Raw genomic sequence first — 21419 nt, 5'->3', positions numbered from 1 at the left:
AGGTGTTACAATGGGAACTACCTAGGTCTCCTAAATTGGCCTCATTACATAACGCCAAAGGGATCTGGGGCAACCGATACTAGTGAAATATCTTATTTTTGGGCTTCACACTCGTTAAAAATGATATTGATCAGCTATGGAAGGCTGATTCGCCACCTCGGTGGGGTATGGAAAAGGGGGATGGATTTCTGCATGGGGCTGCAGGTGTCTGTCTTTAGAGCGCGGGGCTGCCCCCAGAAATATGTGAAGGTTTGGCGACGATGGGCAGACTTCAGGGGCATTACCTTAGATCTTCAAAGGTCGACTGCTGGAACTCTAGATGAGGAAGTGCAGTCATATGGATGAGAAATGTACTAAACTTAGGGCTGGAGCACCTGTATATATTGGGTGCCGCTTGGAACTCCATCGGAGACACATGGACAAGTTACATCACAGTATGTTCAAATATTTACTGGTTTTGTGTTTGATTTATAATGCCATGCTGCTTCATGTTACGCTATACATTTATATGTCTGGCCTTCTTATGGCAAGGAAATAAAATAAAATATGTTGTGATAAAAAAATACATCTTTAAAAAGTATCATTTTTTTCCTAGTGGTCTTGAGTGTGCCATCCCTTAATGAAAGAGGCTTTGGGGTTCCACTGATTTCCTCATAATGTTTTATGGGATTGATCGTTACCCAAAAGGCATCTCACTAAAGTTTTGCTCAGTGGGTTGAGGGATGGTTGTTGTCCAACTGGTTTTCTGTCTCTGGTTGGCACACTGACTAAGTTCTTAGTGATAGAGGATCTAGAAAACCTATTTTTGTGTTCTAGAGTAATCTAGAGAATATATCAGTATAGCTAGTAGGTCTTAGCTGTCAAGCCTATTGACTTTGCAAACGCCTTTTTATTCCAGATAGCATGCTTCCACAGCAGCCTTCTTTTAACCTATCTTTGAATGCATTGTTATGTTTTTAAAATCCTGTTCAGAGATGGCTGCTATGGATGTGCCCCCATCTTCGATGGCTAACTTTCAATCTATTTTGATTCATTTTAACAAATCCCGTTCAAAGGTGGTCAAGAGGATACTTGCCATCTTTGAATTAAATTTGTTTAGATGAAAGAAAAGCTATTTAAAGATGCTCAGCACACATGAATGTTAAAACCTTTGCAGCCATATTGGAATAGTCAAAAACATTTTAAAATGGCCACCTGCCAAAAGAATGGGGGCATAGAAAACTGTGTAGGGGCTGGTGGCAGGAAAAGGACGCTGGGAAACAGGTGAGAAAGGAGAAGTGTGTTAAAGTGAAGGGTGTGGGGTGAAGGAAGAGCAACGAGAGAAAATAGTCCCTCTGGGCGGGGGGAGGCACAGCAAAGCAAGGTCAGATGCAAGGAGATAAATCATACATTCAAAACACTGAGACTGGAGCAGTTCTGGGCAGGAAAAACACACAAATAGAGGAAAAGCGTCAAATTAGAGAAGTGAGACAACAAAGCTATCCAATCACATACCAGAGCCTGACTTGAAGCCCACTCTAAGTTTATGAAATGTATTGGAAACCATATGTTCCAAAACACTGCTAAAGCGGTCTGTAGACGAGCTCTAAAAATACATTAAATAAAATGGCCCCAAGCTTAGCTGGTGAAGATTTGTATAGAAGCATTTAAAGTTAAGGTCAATGTGAACTTTCTTAGAACACTGAAATAATGTTAAAGTGAAGTCGCCAGAAAGAAGAATGATAATCACTGACTACTTTGCAGCATTTTTTTCTGCAACCTACATAGTGCACCGCATACCCAATACACAAATGCTCCAACTCTAAAAGCGCTTTCTCACACAGACTGAGATGTGCACTGAAGCATAATCAACTGACACTGGCTTTTCTGGCTGCCTTATGCTTTTCCTAAAAACATTATATTTCAGCCATAGAAGACTTACACCTCTTTCACAATATCATTGAAAACTATTATTTTGCTACACAAAACTGTGTCTGTGATATCTGCTGCAGCAAAAGATTCATGCGAGGGCTACATCAATTCCATCAGAAGGGGCACATACGGAGTCAAACTTAAACAAAACAGAAATAAAACAATGCCTGGATCCCAATAGAGCAAATATCGACTGTATTTACTCAACATTACCTTTTTGATTAGATTCCTTTGAATTCTTCTTCTTTGTCAAGTCCACAGTCATTTTCCCAAGGGGTTTTTTCTACATTGAAAAAAATGAAAATCATGTTAGGCAAATAATACATATATCTCAATGGGAATGTCTGAATTACATTTCTGTAAAACCTTATTTAAAACCTAAAAGCTTGTGTGACAAAGGTGTCCATATAGAATCCAACCTCCACATCTTCATCTTAACTGGCAAATTGTTAGTCATGCTCACAATGATATTTTTTCCAAGCAACTGGGCAAAAGACTTGCTTTGAAGCAAGTGATTAGCTATGCTTGGATCTGTTGAGAGTCCCCTGGAACTTCGCCTGAGCCAGCAATGTACACCTAGGGCCTCATTCGTTTTCTGGGGTATTTCTGAAAGGCAAAATCATCTAGGACAATGCTCCAACACCGGGTACATGCTAAACTTGCAAACTAGTTGCAATCCCTATTTGTGCACAAACAATTGTTGGTTGCCAAATCGGGATTACGCCTCTATTATATGTGGGCCTAAGTGGTTAGAATAATTTATGCATTACTTTCACTTAAATACAGACTAATAATAAAAAAATTATACATATATTCTGTTATAGCATTCTATGCATGAGTAGTCAAGTGGTGCATTAATTGATGGTCCTATATTTGTAATAAAGTCTATCATCTTGAACACATAGCACAGAAAACAAATTCATGACATGTGAGCTAAGAGATCAGGGTGACCCTAAGTAAGAAATTAAGAACTATTCTGTTATAACTGACTTCACAACATGAACCAGTCATCACTCCTGATATAAGGCTAAACAACAGGTCCTGGTTGCAGCCTATCAGATCTATATAGGGACCTGGAAACTGAAAGCCCTAGCTGATACTTCATGAACTCAAAGATTTCAATGTTAACAATATCACAATATAACAATGAAACATTACTCTAGAAAGCGTTACACAACACAAACATGAATAAAAAATCTTAATGCACTCTCTGTAGAATTGGTGTTTGAAGAATGAGTGACGTAATAGAGAATAGACAAACAATGTATGTGCAAGGCACTAGAATTTTTATTTTTTATTAAGACTCTTCTAGAATGATAATGCAGTTTTTTTAGATGGACTTAGATGGACGTAGATGCCTCGCTTGATGTAACTGTACTGTACAAGGAGTTTGTTTACTTAACAGGAACTGCATTATTAAACCTTACTGATTGTCATTTGGTGACAAAGAGAAAGATCATTCATGACACAGGTCTACGGATTTTTTCACCATTTTTGCTGCTGGTTCTTTGCCAAGTGAGTTATGTTCAAGGCTTAGTGGGTGTAGATTGGAAAATGTGTATTATTTTTTAGTTCTACAGACACAAAGCTACTTATATTCTCTAGTGTGTTTTCTTGTTATTACTGAACATATTTCTCAGCTTTGAAGTTTCCCCAGGCATCAGGTTGGGTCGTAAAGTACGAGTTACTTACCTTCGGTAACAATGTATCTGGTAGAGACGATTCTAGCCGCAGGTTCCTTAACGTAGAATTTTCCCCAGGCGTGAGACTGGATCCAGAATTTTTTTTGCCACAGCATCCCTATGCACGGGGGGATTGCATCACGGGACTCCGCCCTGGCGTTGTCCAGGTACATGACGTCAGCGAGGTCACATAAGTCCCACCCAGACGCGCCTACGTCAGTTTTCTTCTAAGAACTTTTCCGCGCCACAATGCGGAGCCAAACTGAGTGTATAGGAACAGTGTGCGAAAAAAGCAGAAACATTGGAAAAAAGGGAATGGTGAGGAACAACACCATAAAGAGCAGTGCCAGGCACTGCAGTACCCAAAAGCAGGGAAAAGAATAAAGAACAGAGCCCAGCACTGAGCAGCAACCCTGCCAGTACGGAGATAGCCCCCCTGGAGGCAAAGAACATATGTTAAAATGACATGATCACATGGAGCAAGACTTCACCAATAACTATGAAGGGGAACCAGTCGGGGACAAACAAGGAACGACAAAATTCCAAGACAGCCTCATCACAGAGTTTGACAACCCCCATAAGGAACAAAGGGCAGAGGCACAGCCAAAAGACCCCAACCTAGAGGGTAGCCGACGGCCCAGAACCCTAGTAATAAAGGGGGGAGGGAGGTGCGTGGGCGGAGTGGCAGGTAGGCCCCAACCTGGAGCAACCAGAGCATAAGGGCACAGAAGCACCTATAAACATATCCTCCAATGTGCCAAAAGGGGAGGAAAAGGAACAAATAAACAGGACGAACATCCAGTCAGAAAGAGGGGAAGAATGCACTCACAAAAGACATAGCCACCCACAGGGAGGCGAGTGCAGAAGACCAAGCCAAAGGTCCTCGCAGAACGGGGAGGAAGGGCGGGCCATGAAGGAATCTGCGGCTAGAATCGTCTCTACCAGATACATCGTTACCGAAGGTAAGCAACTCGTACACCTGATAGAGACTACTAGCCGCAGATTTCTTAACGTAGACTTGATTCCCTAGCCATACCCAAGGGGAAGGAGGGTCTGCGAAAGGACCTCACCAGCCTGGACATAACAGAGGGTCCCACAGGGGGCGAGTTCCAAGGACAGGGCGAGGAGCCCTAACCCCCCAGGGCAAGGGGAGCCCCTGCAATCAGAAGACCACAGACCCCAAAGGGGATGCGGGGAAAAAAAGAGAAGAGGGAGCCGTCCTCACTCAGCAGAGGAAACCAGGGCAAGGCGAAAGGAGGCCAAAGCGCCCCACGCCCATACAATGCAACAGAACCTCTGGCCAAGGCAAGGAAGAGGAGCACTGAGGAAGAGGAGCACTGAGGGAGAAGAGCAACCTAGAGACTCCAAGGAGAAGAGGCAGAGCAAGGCAAGCCCCGCCACCGGGAACACACCAGTGAAGAGGACAGCCAAGCCTGTCACAGCCAGAAGCCAATAGACCAGAAAGAACGGCGCCGGCAGCAATAAGCAGACGGAAGCAGAAAGAGCAGCTCGAGGTCACCCAGGAAGAACCGTCCAATGCTACGCAAGGAAAGACTGCGCCCAAAAGAGGGACAAGGAACCCAAGAACCATCTCATCCCCCAGGGAGGGGAGGCAGAACTGAGTGCAGGTCCCACCGGAAGAAGCAGACAAGGCAAGGAAGACTGTCCCACTAATGCGCCCAGAAGGCACAATGGTGCAGTAAACAGGAGATCGCCACTGGCAAGCACAGCCGGACACCGAGAACACCACGGAACGATGCTCCCAGGGCAAGCCAGACGCCAGCCGAAGACAGAGAGCAGGAAGGCGAAGAGGGGTCCGGACACGCCCAGGGGGGAGTCCGCACACACGGCCCAAAAAGAAGTGGAACCAGACAGAGCCAGGACGCCAGGCCGCAGACAGCAGACCAGGCGAACAGCGCAGCGATCCCGGAGAATGACACCCCGGGGTGCAACTCAAGCCATCAGCAAGAGGATTGCATCTGCAACATACCGTAATGCCACGGAGAGCAGAGGCCAGATGGCGACCACAGTTCCCCAGCACATGACAGAGCTATATAACAGCTACCACTACCCCACATAGGGCATGTTAAGTCTCAAGACATGGGGACCTCTTAGGAAAAAACTTCCGTAGCAGAGGACAAGAGAAAAGACCTGCAAGAAAACCAGCAGAAGGCGTGTCAAACAACCAAAGAGAAACAAGCATTTACAATGCAATGGTCTCGGCATTATTAAAGGTAGAGCTATTGACATTGCTCATTACATTTTTTTAAAAAACATAAATAAATGGTATTGTCATTTACAATGGCAATAGGTGAGCATTAGAGAGCAGTAGAGAGTATTCGCAGACACAGAGCCACACACACACACACACACACACACACACAGACAGAGCCGCGCACACACACACAGACAGAGCCGCGCGCACACACACACAGACAGAGCGGCGCGCACACACACACAGACAGAGCCACACACACAGCCACGCACACACACACACAGAGCCACACACACACACACACAGAGCCACGCACACACACACAGAGCCACGCACACACACACACAGAGCCACGCACAGACAGAGCCACGCACACACACAGACAGAGCTACGCACACACACAGACAGAGCCACGCACACACACAGACAGAGCCACACACAGAACACGCACACACACACACACACACACACAGAGCCACGCACACACACACAGAGCCACGCACACACAGACAGAGCCACACACACACACACAGCCACGCACACACACACACAGACAGAGCCACACACACACACACACAGACAGACAGAGCCACGCACACACACACAGAGCCACGCACACACACACACACACACACACAGAGCCACGCACACACACACAGAGCCACGCACACACACACAGAGCCACGCACACACACAGACAGGGCCACGCACACACACAGACAGAGCCACGCACACACACAGACAGAGCCACGCACACACACAGACAGAGCCACGCACACACACAGACAGAGCCACGCACACACACAGACAGAGCCACGCACACACACAGACAGAGCCACGCACACACACAGACAGAGCCACACGCACACAGGCACAGAAAAACCGGGATGACAAGCAGGGAACAGAGGCACAGAAAAACCGGGGGAACAGAGGCACTGAAAAACCGGGGGAACAGAGGCACAGAAAAACCGGGATGACAAGCAGGGAACAGGAGTAAGAAGCAGACTAGAGAGCTTCATGGAAGGAGTAAGACAAAGGCAGTGGGCACACCAGGAGTAAGATGCAGACTAGAGAGCTTTGTGGCATTGGCACGGCTCCATGTGGGTTCAATGAGCGCATGTGCCAAGATTCGAGACAGGCCGTCTTGGCAGTCCAGGGTTATGTACATTGGCACGGTTTTGTTGACCTGGTAACTAAAGATTTCAGGTGCGGGAGACAGCAGAGCTTTCCCACTGCGGTCAGGGGTGAGGTGCTGAGCTAGGGAGGGGCTCGGAGCTGGGAAGTGATGCTGAGATGGGGAAGAGATTCACAGGAGGCTGAGCTCTGCAGGGTGTACACTGTTCAAGTGGCAGGCATAGAGTTAGGAAGTTGGCCGAATGGAGGAATATTGCTTAGCTCAGAGTCTGGGGAGGGGCACAGTCCTGTGGGTACATGTGGGTGAACCGAAACATATACAGGGGAAGCTGGACCAGGGCCTGCCGGACTATGAGAGCTAAAACAACAATGCGGGCGGGGAGCCTCGGGGCTCTGAAGAAAGAATGCCCCCTGAGCCTCTCGGGGCTCTGCAGATGCAACTGGGGCCTCAGGGGAGCCTCGCAGGCTCTAAGTAAACAAATGCCCCTGGAGCCTTCGTGGACTCTGAACCAGATGCTTCCAGCTGCGTTGGAGTCCCTCTTGGGGGAATCAAAATATCAAAATGCCCCCAAGAGCCTCGGTGGCTCTAGATCGAATGGCCCCGTTTCGTTGAGAGTAAAAGGGGGGGGAGCGGCACGCTGTCAGCCGGGGCCGCTTCTACCCTCTGCACTACCCAAAAGACTAAGCTAGCAACACGGAGGGGGGTGGGCACTGGCAACGTGCCCCGACACCCCCCCTCTCTATCAAGAAACACCGGGGCCCCACTCACCGGGACCTGTGGCGGGCTCCTCTTCGGCGCTGCAGTGTCTCGCTGGTCTGCGCAGGGTAGGGCGAGGCTCCTCATTGCCTGCGGGGCTCTCTGGTGGCAGACACACGCAGGGCTAACACCGCAGATGCGGGAGCCCTGCTTCCTGTCTCCTTCCTCCGGCCGGACTTCCTGCTCCTCGGACGCCTTCAACAATGGCGGCCTAACTGGGGAAGGGGCTGCGAGAGTCCTGGTTGCCGGCCAACCCTCCGGCCGGGCTAGCACACGGTAGACTGGCGGGGCAGCCACTGGCAGCGCGCCCCTGCGGACGAGCCCCCAGGCTCCGGGTCGTGCTGCTGAGGCCCGCGGGGTAACATTTTTGCAGAAATACGGGGTAGGCTCCCGTTTTAAATGACAATATAAGTGGGGCAATACCAGGGGTAGGCAACCTTGTAATTAAATATTAAAACGAGGTGGCACCCGTTATAATTAAATTAATAATTAATTATGGCAGTGTCCCCGCTCCCAAGGGCCATAGGGCAGAGTCCACTTACCAGTCATTCAATGTGTGCAAAAAGATCTGATTAATTTGGAAGTCGAAGAGCTTTTTCCAACGGCGCTGCATAAAATGAAGGGTTCCTGCATCGCTTTGTTTACTTCCACGAGACTCGGTCCCAGGTGACAGTTTGAAAACAGGAACACAGGATCCAACACCACCATGTTTCTCCGAGGCGAGGCAGGAATGCCTCGGAGAAACCAGCGTCTTTTTCCGATTCGGGGGCGTGGTTTGCGTTCTCTCCTCTTCCCATTGGCTGGAAGGTAAAATTCCAGCCAATGGGAAGAGGAGAGAAAGTAAATAGAAAGAAGCTTAAAAAAACGCCCCCGAATCCAAAAAAGACGGGGCTTGAACCGAGTGACGCCCCTCGCCTCCGTTAAGGAAGCCAGCCAATGGAGAAGAGGGGCTGGTTCCTAGCCCCCTCTAAGAAACATTAAATCTTCGGGCTCCGCCCACACTGCTTACAGCAGTGCGACGGAGTCCTCGACCTAAAAACAGGCCTAGTCTCGGGGCCAGCAAGGGGTGGAAAACCCAAAGCAAAACACACACAGTAAAGAAGGGCCGGCCAGCAACTAACAGAACCACAGTCCCAACAAGGAGGACTCGAATGCACATGAAGCACACAATTCACACAACTGGGGCGACCCGTCCCAATGGAAGAACATCTCCCTAAAACCAGACCAACTCACAGGTCACTGAGGGGGAGAAGGAGGAGGCGGAGGAGGCCGAAGCCCCGCCAAGAACCCCTGAATGGCCAAGTCCGCAGGGGCGTGGAACAAAACAGCGCCATCGAAAGGAAGGTCCACCAACTGTTCCCGAACGTTCTACGGGAACCCACTGTCCAGAAGCCAGGCATGGCGACAAAGTGCAACCGAAGAAGCCATGGCATGACCGAGCACCTCCGAGATGTCCAGAACGGAGCGAAGAATGAACGCCGCCAGCTCCTGGCCATCAAACGCATGGTGCCGCAAATCAACACAAACACCTTCCTGAGTAGGGTCAGACCCAAGGGACTCTACCCGAGTCCCACAAGCAAGAAGTGGCTCTAGCCAAAACACACCGAATGTTGAGAGCCCGCTGAGCAGCACTGGTCGAGGCGAACATATTGAGCCCCCAAGAGTCCAGACAGCGGGCCTCCCGTGATGGGGGAGACAACAGCGGCGGCAGGGAGGGAAAGGCAGTCTGCAAAAGAGGACCTCTGGCAGAGGAGTGGAGGGAAAGACACACCGGGTAACGCGGCGCCAGATGGTGATGGTGCAGAAGGTGTTGGGGCATCGGCTCCTCCGGCGAAGACCACAGCCGCGGTGACGGCGAGGAGCCGTCCTTGGACGACGTCTGGGAAAAAGCCACGATGCGGCGGGCCCATCTCCGGCGACACCAGCAAGCGCCGAACCTCTGGAGAAGAGAAGCCATCCGAAGAGGAGTCAACGACCCGACGTTGGTCTGGCGCTGTATAGTCCGCAATCTGAGGCAGGACATTGTCGTCCGGCGCAAGGGGAGACGCCGGGCTGTCCTCCACTACAGCACACGGCGCAGAAGACCGGGGCTGGGCTGGAGCCGGGAGAGCGAAGGAACGGCGCCGACTAGAACTCCGACGAGGCAGCCGCCTGCGTGGAGGGACGAGAGGAACCCGGGGAGGGACCAGGAGTCCCCCGCCAGCTCGACCCATGACAGGACAAGAGGGGCCCTTCGCCGACCCCTGTTGCGCCGTTAGGGCCAGCAGCCGCCGTAGCAGCGTCACCTTGGCCTCAGACAAGACCGCCGCCTGTCCAGAGGGCCAAGAGGGGCCCGGGGATGCGTCCCGAGCCCCGCCGACCTCCCGCGACACCAAAGGGACTCCCGCAGGAGTTTGCGGTGAAGCAGAGGCGCCGTGGTCCGAAGGAAGAGCCCCCAAAGGGCTGCACCCCAATTGCACTACATCCTCTGAACCTGGATCAGAACCAGTCGGCTGCCACGGAGGGCCCGAACACTGCAAGGGATCCGCTGATGCCCCAGGATGGGAAGGAGGAGGAGGAGGAGGAGGAGGAGAAGCTATCTCCATCTGAGCTCTAGTTGCCCCAACACCGGTAAATGGCGGATAGGGGGACGACACACGGGGCCGCATCACCAGCGGAGAACCGCCAACAGGCCGGGGACCGGCCATCTGGGACAAACTGCAACACTTACCGACAGGTGAACGGCGCTCTTCTGGCCTGGGAGAGGGACGATGACGAAGACGGAGACAGCTGCTTCGAAAACCCTCCACAGGGGCCGGGCGAGGTGACGAAGCCGACCTGGACATACGAGCTGAGAGAAGTTTCATTCGGCGCTCCCGCCGGGACTTTGGTTTCATCTGCTGGCAAGCCTCACAATCAGTGGAGTCGTGGTGATCCCTCAAACACCACATGCAGATGAGGTGAGGGTCTGTCCCCGACATCAGGCGGCCACAACACGAGCACGTCTTAAAGCCCGAAGGCATCCGCACACTGTTCCCACACACACATGCAGAAAGGACTGAAATGTACCGGAGGACGATCCGGATCCGCGTTGCACGCGGAAAAGGAAAAAACTTATGTAGGCGCGCCGGGGTGGGACTTATGTGACCTCGCTGATGTCACGTACGCAGACAACGCCTGGGCGGAGTAGCGTGATGCCGCCCCCCCGGCGCGCAGGGATGCTGTGGCAAAAAAAAATCCGGATCCAGTCTCACGCCTGGGGATAATTCTACGTTAAGAAATCTTTCGGCTAGTAGTCTCTATCAGATGGACTAGTAGACATGTAGGAGGAATGCTGAAAAAAACATCGGGATCAAGTCGGGCGCCTGGGGATATTCTAAAGGTGAGGAATCTGCAATTAGAAGTATCCACGAGAAACCAGAGGCACACCTTGAGGGGATCTGTCGCACAAGTTACTACTTGTGTAACGATATATCTGTAAGAGACATTAGTTAGTATTAGATTCCTTACCTTAGAATATCCCCAGGCGTCAGACTGGATCCGGAAATGTTTGCGTAGCAGTACCCTTGCGCGTCGGTAGGCGTCGTCTGCGGCTCCGCGTCCGTCGTCGGCGCCGTGATAACGTCGGAGTACTTAGACGCCGCCTCCGCGTGCTGACGTCAGTTCTTAGACACAGCTTTTCCGCGCCAGAAACGCAGAGACATGTTAAAAACCAACACTGGTGCGATTAAAACTAGGGCCCTGAAAGGGGACAACCCTAACCCTAGATATTGGTTCGCAGAACGGGGAGGATGGGTGGGTCGGTAAGGAATCTAATACTAACTAATGTCTCTTACAGATATATCGTTACACAAGTAGTAACTTGTGCATCTGAAAGAGACACGTTAGTATTAGATTCCTTACCTTAGAATAGATACCCCAGCTATACCAACCCCGGTGGTGGGTCTGCGAAACAATAATCACACCAGAAAGTCCTGGAGGACGGAACGGCCAAAGAAGCCATCCCTCCGGACTTGGCTGTCCAGGCAGTAGTGTCTTGCAAACGTGTGCAGCGATGCCCACGTAGCCGTCTGACAGATGTCTTGTAAGGGCACTCCCCTGCCCAGGGCAGTGGTAGTCGCCGTGGCTCGGGTAGAATGAGCCCGCAATCCAGCAGGAGGCTCCTTTCTAGCCAAGGAGTAGCATGCCTGGATACATAAGATGATCCACCGGGAGATGGTCCTCTTGTGTACCGCTTTCCCCTTCTTAGCGCCCACGTAACCAACAAAGAGTTGGTCATCCACCCGGAACTGGCGTGTGCGATCCAAATAAAATGAGAGCGCTTGTTTTGGGTCCAGACGGTGGAGCCGCTCTTCCTCTTTAGAGGGATGCGGTGGCGGAAAGAAGGTTGGCAAGGTGATAGACTGCCCGATGTGGAAGGCCGTGACAACCTTGGGCAGGAAAGAAGGTTTGGTACGTAACACCACTTTGTCCGGATGGACAGAAAGGAAAGGTGGAGTACAAGAAAGGGCCTGGAGCTCACTCACTCTCCTGGCAGAGGTGATGGCAACCAGGAAGGCAGTCTTCAAAGTCAGAAGGCGAAGAGGACAGTTGTGAAGCGGCTCCAAGGGAGCGCACATCAGAAATGTAAGAACCAGGTTCAAGTCCCACTGAGGCATCACAAACGAAACAGGAGGAAACGTGTGTGTGATGCCCTTAAGAAATCTATTCACAATAGGGGACTAGAACAAAGAAGGCTGATCAGGTAGCCTGAGAAAGGCTGAAAGGGCAGAAAGATAGCCCTTGATAGTGCCCAGAGCAGAGCCCTGCTGGGCAAGAGAAAGAAGGAAGAGAAGAACCTCAGAAAGAGGGGCAGCAAGAGGATCCACAGCCTTTGCTGTGCACCATGCCACAAATCTGTTCCACCTGCAGGCGTATACCGACTTCGTGGAGGGACGCCTGGCTGCCAGAATGACGTTACAGACTTCAGGAGGCAAGTCAAATGGCCTCAACTGTCGCCGCTCAATCTCCAAGCATGGAGGTGGAGACTGGACAGGCTCGGGTGGAGGACCGTCCCCTGCTGCTGCGACAGAAGGTCCTCCTGAAGAGGCAGACGAACCGGGGGATCGACTGACATATTGAGTAGCTCTGGATACCAGTACCTTCTCGCCCAGTCCGTAGCCACAAGGATGACTTGGGCCCGGTCGCGCTTGATCTTCTAATGCACTCTGGGCAGAAGTGGTATAGGCGGAAAGGCGTACAACAGACCGCAACTCCACTCGCGACGAAATGCGTCTCCGAGCGAGTGCCGCCTTGGAAATTCCAACGCGCAGAACAGATGACATTGCGCGTTCTCTTCGGTGGCGAATAGATCTAACCAAGGCTCTCCCCATCGCTGAAAGAGGCCTTGCGCCTCGTCCGAGTTCAGACGCCATTCGTGATCCATCAAGCACCGACGGCTGAGCTCGTCCGTCCTGGCGTTCAGAGAACCCGCCAGGTGTTGAGCCACCAGGGTCACGCCCTGGCGTTCCAGCCACTGCCAGAGGCGCAGAGCCTCCTGGGAAAGGGTCCACGACCCCACCCCGCCCTGTTTGTTGCAGTACCACATGGCGGTGGTGTTGTCCGTGAACACCTGCACTACACTCTCCCGGACAGAGGGGAGGAATGCCTTCAGTGCTAGACGAATCGCCCGTAACTCCAACAGGTTGATGTGGAGCCGGGCCTCCGCCGGAGACCAGAGGCCTCTGATCTCCGCCTCTCCCATGTGGCCTCGCAAGCCCTGGAGGGACGCGTCCGTCACAACTACGTGCTCCGGTTGGGGAAGGGAGAGGGATCTGCCGCTGACCTATTCGCGGTCCGCGAGCCACCACTGCAGCTGTCTCGCAGTGCCCTCCGAGATCAGGACGTGGTCGGACAGATTGCCCTGATGCTGGGCCCACTGAAACTTCAGGTCCCACTGCAGAGCCCGCATCCGCCACCTGGCGTGATGCACCAGAAGGATGCAGGAGGCCATCAGCCCCAGGAGCCGCAGCGTCAACCTGACCGAGACCCGGGATAACGGCTGAAAGATGGGAATCAGAGCCTGAATATCCCGGACCCGCTGTTCGGGTGGATAAACCCGAAACTGCGCCGAGTCCAGAACCGCTCCGATGAAGAGGAGCTTCTGAGAGGGACACAGGTGTGACTTTGGCACATTGATGGAGAACCCCAGCTGGTGCAGGAGATCTGCCATAGTCTGGAGGTGGCTGACGACTGTCTGGGGCGAGCCCGCCTTCAACAACCAGTCGTCGAGGTAGGGGAAGACTGAAACCCCTAACGTGCGCAGATGAGCTGCGACCACCGCCATCACCTTTGTGGACACCCGTGGGGCGCTGGTAAGGCCGAAGGGGAGCACGGTAAACAAAGTGCTTGTGGCCAACCGTGAACCGCAGGTAGCGCCGGTGGGTTGGCAGGACGGGGATGTGGAAATAAGCGTCCTGCAAGTCCAATGCTACCATCCAGTCTCCTGGGTTCAGGGCAGCAGGACCTGAGCCAGTGTCAGCATCTTGAACTTCTCCTTCCGGAGGAAGCCGTTGACGTTCCGTAGATCCAAGATAGGGCGTAAGCCCCCCTTGCCCTTCTTGGGTACCAGAAAGTAGTGGGAGTAGCAACCACACCCTACTTCTGGCCCAGGAACGCGCTCGATGGCCCCCTTGGCCAAGAGGGCCGTAACTTCCTCCTGCAGAAGTCGCAAATGATCCCCCGATACACGGTGGTTCTCCGGTGGCATGGCTGGAGGAGTCGCCTCGAAGGGGAGGGAGTAGCCCCTTCGGACGATTTGCAGCACCCACCTGTCCGAAGTGACAGTGCGCCAGTGGAGGTGGTGATGGCGAACCCTGCCCCCCACTGGCGTCACATGGGCCTGAAAGCACGGACTAGGAGGGTTTAGAGGCGGATGCTGCGGGGGAATGTGTGGACTGACCTCGCCGTTGACCCCTACCGCCTGGACGGCGGTTACCACGGCCGCCACCGCGTTGGGTATTGCCCTGCGGAGCGTGGCTAGCGGCACGTGTGGGCGCACCCCTTCCGTGGCCACGAAAGGAGTGATAAGCAGCCGATTGCTGGCGCGGGGCCGAGAGGCCCAAGGACTTGGCCGTAGCCCTGGAGTCCTTAAAGCGCTCGAGCGCATGGTCTGCTTTGTCGCCAAAGAGGCGACGGGCATCGAACGGCATGTCCATGAGTGTGTTCTGGACATCTGCCGAAAAGTTGGCGGACCTCAGCCAGGCGTGGCGTCTGACCGCTACCGTCGTTGCCATCGCTCTGCCTAGCGAGTCGGTGGTATCCAGCCCACACCTAATGGAATACTTGGCTGCGTCCCGGCCCTCCACAAGGGCTTGCCGAGTTTGGCCCGTACCTCCAACGGACACTCTGGCAGCACATCCGCGACCGTATCCCACAGGGAGTGGGTGTAACGGCCCAAGAGGCATGCGGTGTTGGAAGACCGCAGACCCAAACTAAGGGATGAGAATATCTTCTTTCCATACTGCTCATACCTCTTGGATTCCCTGTCCGGCGCGGTGGACGGGAATGCGGTCTGGGAATTAGAGGCCTGGATGACCAGACTCTCGGGAGTGGGGTGGGTGGACAGGAAACATGGGTCGCCCGGGACTGGGCGGTGGCGTCTGGCCACGTTCCTATCTACGGGCGAACCCGTAGCGGGCTTGGACCAAGTGCCCAGAAGAACGTCGGTCAAGGCCTCATTAAAGGGCAGCAGAGGCTCGGCCGAGCTTGACTGCGGTTTAAGGACCTCAGTGAGGAGGTTAGTCCTCACGGCCGCGACGGGGAGCTCAAGGCCCAAGGCCTTGGCAGCCCTCATCAGCACCACACTATAGGTTGCCCCCTCCTCCGAAGCCACGGTAGGAGGGGAGACAAAACCAGTGTCTGGAGAGGTGTCCAGGCCACTGGCCTCCCCAAGGTCTCCTGTCCAGTCCTCATGAGACTGAGACTCCCTGGTCAGAGGGTCCTCAGACCCCTCCCAGTCCTCTTCATCACCCATCTCCTGAAACTCAGGGTTTTCAACTAATGGGGCCTGTTCATAAAAGTGAAATTCACTAAACGACGTCTGGAGCGGCGCCCATCGGGCCGTCCCGACGGCTGAACAGGAACGAAGGTGGAACCGGGGACGGCGCCGCCCGAGGACGGCGCCGGAGGCGACACCTGCGGGTCCGACGCCGGGGAGGTCGTAAGATCCACCGGCGACGAACCAGATCCCGAAGGAGGTCCAGCGGCGTCGGGACAACTGAACCCCTCGGCGCCGTCGGGATAGTGGGGACCTGCGGCGCCGGGCCCGAAGGCGTCGGGGCCAAAGCACCCGACGGCGTCGGGGCCGGAGCCGCCGACCCGCTAGGGGCCCCAGACGGGTCCGCTGGGCCCGAAGGCGCCGCGGAGCCCGCCGGAGGAGAGAGTTTCCTCATGGCCATGAGGAAGCGCTCGATCTCCTCCTGCGACGCGCTCAGCCCAGGGATCGGAGGGTGTGGAGCTGCACGCGGCGCCCGCGACTCCGACGGAGCCGCGTGGGTGGTGTCACCCGAACCCCCGGCCGCATCACGCGAGCGTCGGGGGGAGTCCGAAGAGCGATGACACCGCTTGGACTTCTTGTGCCTCTTACCTGACGACGACTTCGACCCGGAGGAGTGCGGCCTACCCTCGGAACTGTGGTGGCTCCGAGCCCGCGACCTGTCCCTCGACCTCCCATGGGATCGGGATCTCTCACGGCGCGGGACCGACTGCCGGAGTTCGAGTCGCCTGCGGGACCGCTCCCGCCTGGCTTTCGAAGAGAGGGCCAGGCAGTCGGAGCAGGCCTTGTCGTCGTGGTTGACGCCCAGACAAGATAAACAGACGCGGTGAGGATCCGTGACCGACATCAGGCGGTCGCAATCATCACAGGGCTTGAACCCGGGCATCCCTACGGCACCGTTCGGAGTCGAGAGACTTCGAGAACAATCAAAAAGTGATCAAAAAAGTTAGTCAAAAATTGACTAGGGTTACTGCTTTTTCCAGATCTGCGCTTGCTGGCGCGGAAAAAAGAAGAACTGACGTCAGCACGCGGAGGCGGCGTCTAAGTACTCCGACGACGTCATCATGGCGCCCACGACGGACGCGGAGCCGCAGACGACGCCTACTGACACGCAAGGGTACTGCTACGCAAAAATTTCCGGATCCAGTCTGACGCCTGGGGATATTCTAAGGTAAGGAATCTAATACTAACGTGTCTCTTTCAGATACACACATTTGTTTGCGACAGTCCCCACAAAGCTTAATTCCTGAAGTTTTAGGAGGAGACATATTCTCTTGCACACTGGAATACAATTTGGTAAAAAGCTTGTCAACTGATGAGAAAAAAGTAGCCACTAGCTCCAGATCCGCATACAAAGGCACGGAAAGAAAAGAACGGATGTTGATGCATTTGGGTTGTGCCTATATGGTTTTCTAGCCTTTATGTCTGGGGCAGAGCGGGGTCGATGTTGAGCTGCGAGATGCCACCCACTGGCACAAAGGACTATGATGAAAAAATGCCTGGATTCACTGTGATGCCTGGGGAAATTCTAATATGGGTAATCTGCAGTCAGAAGTATCCCCCAGAAACTTTACTTGGCTGCATTTCCACTCAGATATTAGATATCAAAGCCTACCTTGGTTTGAAAATCTGTAAAGGTTCCAGGTCAGTACAAAAGATGTAACCAACACGGATTAAGAAAAAATGCAAATGTCTTTGGATCTCCAGAGAACCTCGATGGTGGTGCTAAGGGTGTAACTGGAGTCATTGAAGAACTAGAACATGTGAAATACTTGTAATCTTGCAAGGAAGGTTGCAGTACCCATGAACCTGGAAAGTCTTAGCATCTGTGGGCATTGGTATTCTCGTGGCATTGTTCTGTTCTGTCTAACAAAACGACCTATCTTTTGCCTAACTCTGAAGAACAAGTTACTTACCTTGGGTTATATTCCTATTGGTGGATGCCTCACCTTTAGAATACCCCCAGGCACCAGTCTGGATTCAGAGAATTCATCATTAATGCTCCCACGTGCTGCCAGGTGACCAATATAGCTCTGCTGTGATGCTGTTCTGCTCCAGAAGTGCCAGAGCGGAGCCACATATAAGAACAAGTCCTGCAAGCTGGGGTCAGTTTTTTAAATCTTTCTATTTCCACACCTTCCGATAAGGATCACTTAGTATAAATTGTAGGTGACAGTGTACTGCGTTCAAACTTTGGACTTTATTATGATATACAGAAATCCACCCCACAGAGGAGGGCGGGAGAGTAGTGAGGGATCTGCAGTTAGATAGATCCACCAGAAAGAGCATTGCTGAAGGTAACAAAGTGGTTCCGAAGGATACATTTAACAGCAGATTTCTCACCTAGAGAATAGATACAATAACACTACTCCCCAAAAGTGCATGGTCTGCGGGGTGGACTGAGCGCAAGAAGTCTTGCAGGACTAAGTGGACTGGTTGGTCCTCCCAACAAGCTTCAAGTAGTGCTTCATCAAAGTACATAAGGATATAACATCATAACCTTGCAGATGTCCAAAACCGTCTCCAGCTCGCCAATGCTGTTGCAGGGACCTTGGCTCTGCTAGAATGAGTTCGCCAGCCTGCAGCGGGTTGCCGTCATGACAAGTGCATAGCAGATTTTGATGCAAACGATGATCCAATCTGAAAAGGTCCACTTCTACACTACTTTCCACTCCTTTGCTCCAGTGAAACACACAAAGAGCTGACCATACACACAATGATCTCCCTTGTGGTCAATGTAAAAGCTCAAAGCCCTTTTAGGGTCAAGAGTACAGGAACTGCTACTCTGATTCCGAAAGGTGAGGTGAAACAAAAAACAAAGGAAGGGTGATTTATTGACTGATGTGGAAAGGTGTCACAATCTTAAGGACACCAGAGTCCTCATCACAAGTTCACTCTAAAAGAAGATGGTGTAGGGAGGTTGCACTGGCGAACAAGTTACTTACCTTCGGTAACACATTATCTGGTAGAGACAATATCTAGCCGCAGACTCCTTACCTTTGAATTTCCCAGGCATCAGACTGGATCCTGAAGATGTTTGCGTTAGCAGTACCCCTGCGCGCCGATAGGTGGTGTCAATCAGCTCAGCGTGGCATCATCCACACCAGAGGTGACGCCCATGCCACCTATATAGGCTGCACCTCGGTGCACTGACATCTGTTACTTTTCATGACTTTCCACGCCAGGAGCAAAGAGCCATGAAGAAACTGACACGTGTCAGAACTAGGGGCCTGAAAGGGATTATCGCTAACCCTATAAATCTGTCCGCAGAGCGGGGAGGATGGGTGGGTCAGTAAGGAATTTTTGGCTAGATATTGTCTCTATCAGATAACGCGTTACCTAAAGTAATCTAGAGGAGATTCCTTACCTTTGAACAGATACCTAAGCAATACGGTCCAAGCTGATGGACTGCAGACAAATCCTAAGCTAGAAAGTCCTGCAGAACCAAATGGGCAAAATGCCCATCCCTGCGGACCGGACTCTCCAGGCAGTAATGTTTGGTGAATGTGTGCAGGAACACCCACGTTGCTGCCTGGTAGATTTACAGGACTGGGACATGTGCTAATGCAGTGGTCGCAGCTTTAGCTCTGGGGAAATGAACCGTTAAGCCCTCAGGGGGCTGCTTCTTAGCCAGTAAGTAGCAGATTTTAACACAGAGAATGACCCAGCGTGAAATGGTTCGCTTCTGCACCGTCTGACCCTTCTTCACTCCAACATACTCCACAAAGAGGTGGTCGTCCAACCGAAACTCTTATGTGCAGTCAAGGCGGAATGACAACACTCTTTTTGGGTTAAAACTGTGGAGTCGCTCCTCTTCTTTTGAGAGATGTGATGGAGTGTAGAAAGTGGGCAAGGTGATGGATTGGCCCACATGAAATGGTGTTACCAGATTCGCAAGAAAGATGCCCTAGTGTGAAGCGCTAGTCTGTCTGGAAATACAGACAGGAATGGAGGCTTGGATGAGAAAGCCAGCAGCACACTCACCCTCCTGGCAGATGTTATTGCCTTGAGAAAGGCTGTTTTAATGTTGAGCAGCCAGACGGGACAATTATGGAGAGGCTAGAAAGGAGCACACATCAAGAAAGTGAGAATTAAATTAAGGACCCACTGAGGCATAATGAAAGGAGAAGGGAGGAACATATACAAGACCTTTAAGGAAACTATGTACAATAGGGGACTTAAATAAAGAGGGTTTTCAGGCAGCCGCAAAAAGACAGACAGAGCAGAAAGGTAACCCTTTAGAGCGCCTATAGAGGAGCCTTACTGGGCAAGGATATAATAAAAAGAAGGGCATCAGAAAGAAGAGCAGAAAGAGGGTGAATAGACTTTTCTGTACAATATAACACATATTTCTAGCACCAGCAGGCATATACCATTTAGGTGGAAGGATGTCTGGCTGCCAGAATAACATTGGAAAGTGAAACGCAATCAACTGTCACAGCTCAACCTTCACTCAAGCCCTCCCCTGCTGGTGCGACTGAAGATCCTCCCGTAGGGGAAGCCAGATTGGAAGCTTGATGCTCATGCGGAGAAGCTCGGGATACCAGACTCTCTGTGCAGAGTCCAGACCCACAAGCATCACTTGGGCCCGGTCGATCCTGATCTTCTTGAGGACTCTGGGCAGAAGTAGTATGGACAGAAAGGCGTACAGGAGGCTTGAGCTCCACTCAAGACAAAAAGCGTCTCTGAGCAAGGGCCGCCTTGGAAACTCAAGTGTGCAAAACTGCTGACATTGCGCGTTCTCAGCAGAGGCAAACAGATCTAACCCCGGCTCTCTCCACTGCTGAAAGAGACCTTGAGCCACCTCCGAATAGAGACACCATTCGTTATCTGCTAGGCATCGACAAATGAGTTTGTCCACTCTGGCTTCCGGGGAACCAACAGGAATATGACCTGCTATTACAGCCATTTCCAGAGACACAGGCCTCTTGACAAAAGGGTCCACGAACAGACCCTGCCCTCTTTGTCACTGTACCTCATGGTGGTTGCATTGTCCGTGAACACCTGCACCAGCCTTCCTTTGATGGAGGGTAGAAAGGTTTTCAATGCCAATGTGTTCGCTCAAAGCTCCAGCATGTTTATGTGGAGTCCAGAATCCACTTGAGGCCAGAGACCTCTGATCTCGCCTTTGCCAGATGGCCACTCCATTCTCAAAAGTAAATCATCTGTCACTACTGTGAGATCTAATTGGGGAAGGGAGCGGGGTCGGCCTCTGACCCAATCATGGATTGTTAGCCACCACTGAAGGTCTTTTGCAGTCCCCTCTGCACCCATGCAGATCTGGACCATGTCTGAGAGATTACCCATATGCTGCGCCCACTGGAACTTCAGGTCCCACTGCAGTGCCTGCATATACCATCTGCCACGTGACACCAGCAGGATGCATGAGACCATGAGGCCCAGCAGCCTCAAAGTCATTCTTACCAAAATCCAAGACAGAGGCTGAAACATCGGTATCATGGCCTGAATATCCAAGACTCGCTCCTCAGGAAAATAGGCACGAAACTGCACCAGAACAGCTACGATGAAAGGGAGCATCTGAAACTGAGTAAGCTGTGACTTCGGCACGTTGATAATGAACCAAAATGAATGAAAGACTTTCGCTGTAACCTGGAGGTGGGAGACGACAATCTGGGGCGAGCCCACCTTCAACTGCTAGTCATTGAGATAGGGGAAGAATGGCAACCCTGATCTCCGCAAATGAGC

At 52.3% G+C, this 21419-nt stretch overlaps 1 protein-coding gene across 1 annotated transcript in view; it reads right to left on the bottom strand.

Moving 5' to 3' along the window:
* LOC144781934 (WD repeat-containing protein 62-like) overlaps positions 1 to 21419 on the bottom strand; it is a 636677-nt gene that overhangs the window by 76261 nt on the left and 538997 nt on the right. The window contains exon 28 of the mRNA XM_078661021.1: positions 2125 to 2194. Coding sequence (XP_078517147.1) covers positions 2125 to 2194 — 70 coding nt within the window. The remainder of the gene's footprint in view (positions 1 to 2124; positions 2195 to 21419) is intronic.

This window comes from Lissotriton helveticus, chromosome 9 (genome assembly GCF_964261635.1).
Source record: "Lissotriton helveticus chromosome 9, aLisHel1.1, whole genome shotgun sequence".
In the NCBI taxonomy this organism is placed as follows: domain Eukaryota; kingdom Metazoa; phylum Chordata; class Amphibia; order Caudata; family Salamandridae; genus Lissotriton; species Lissotriton helveticus.
This window is presented reverse-complemented; position numbering and strand designations above follow the sequence as displayed.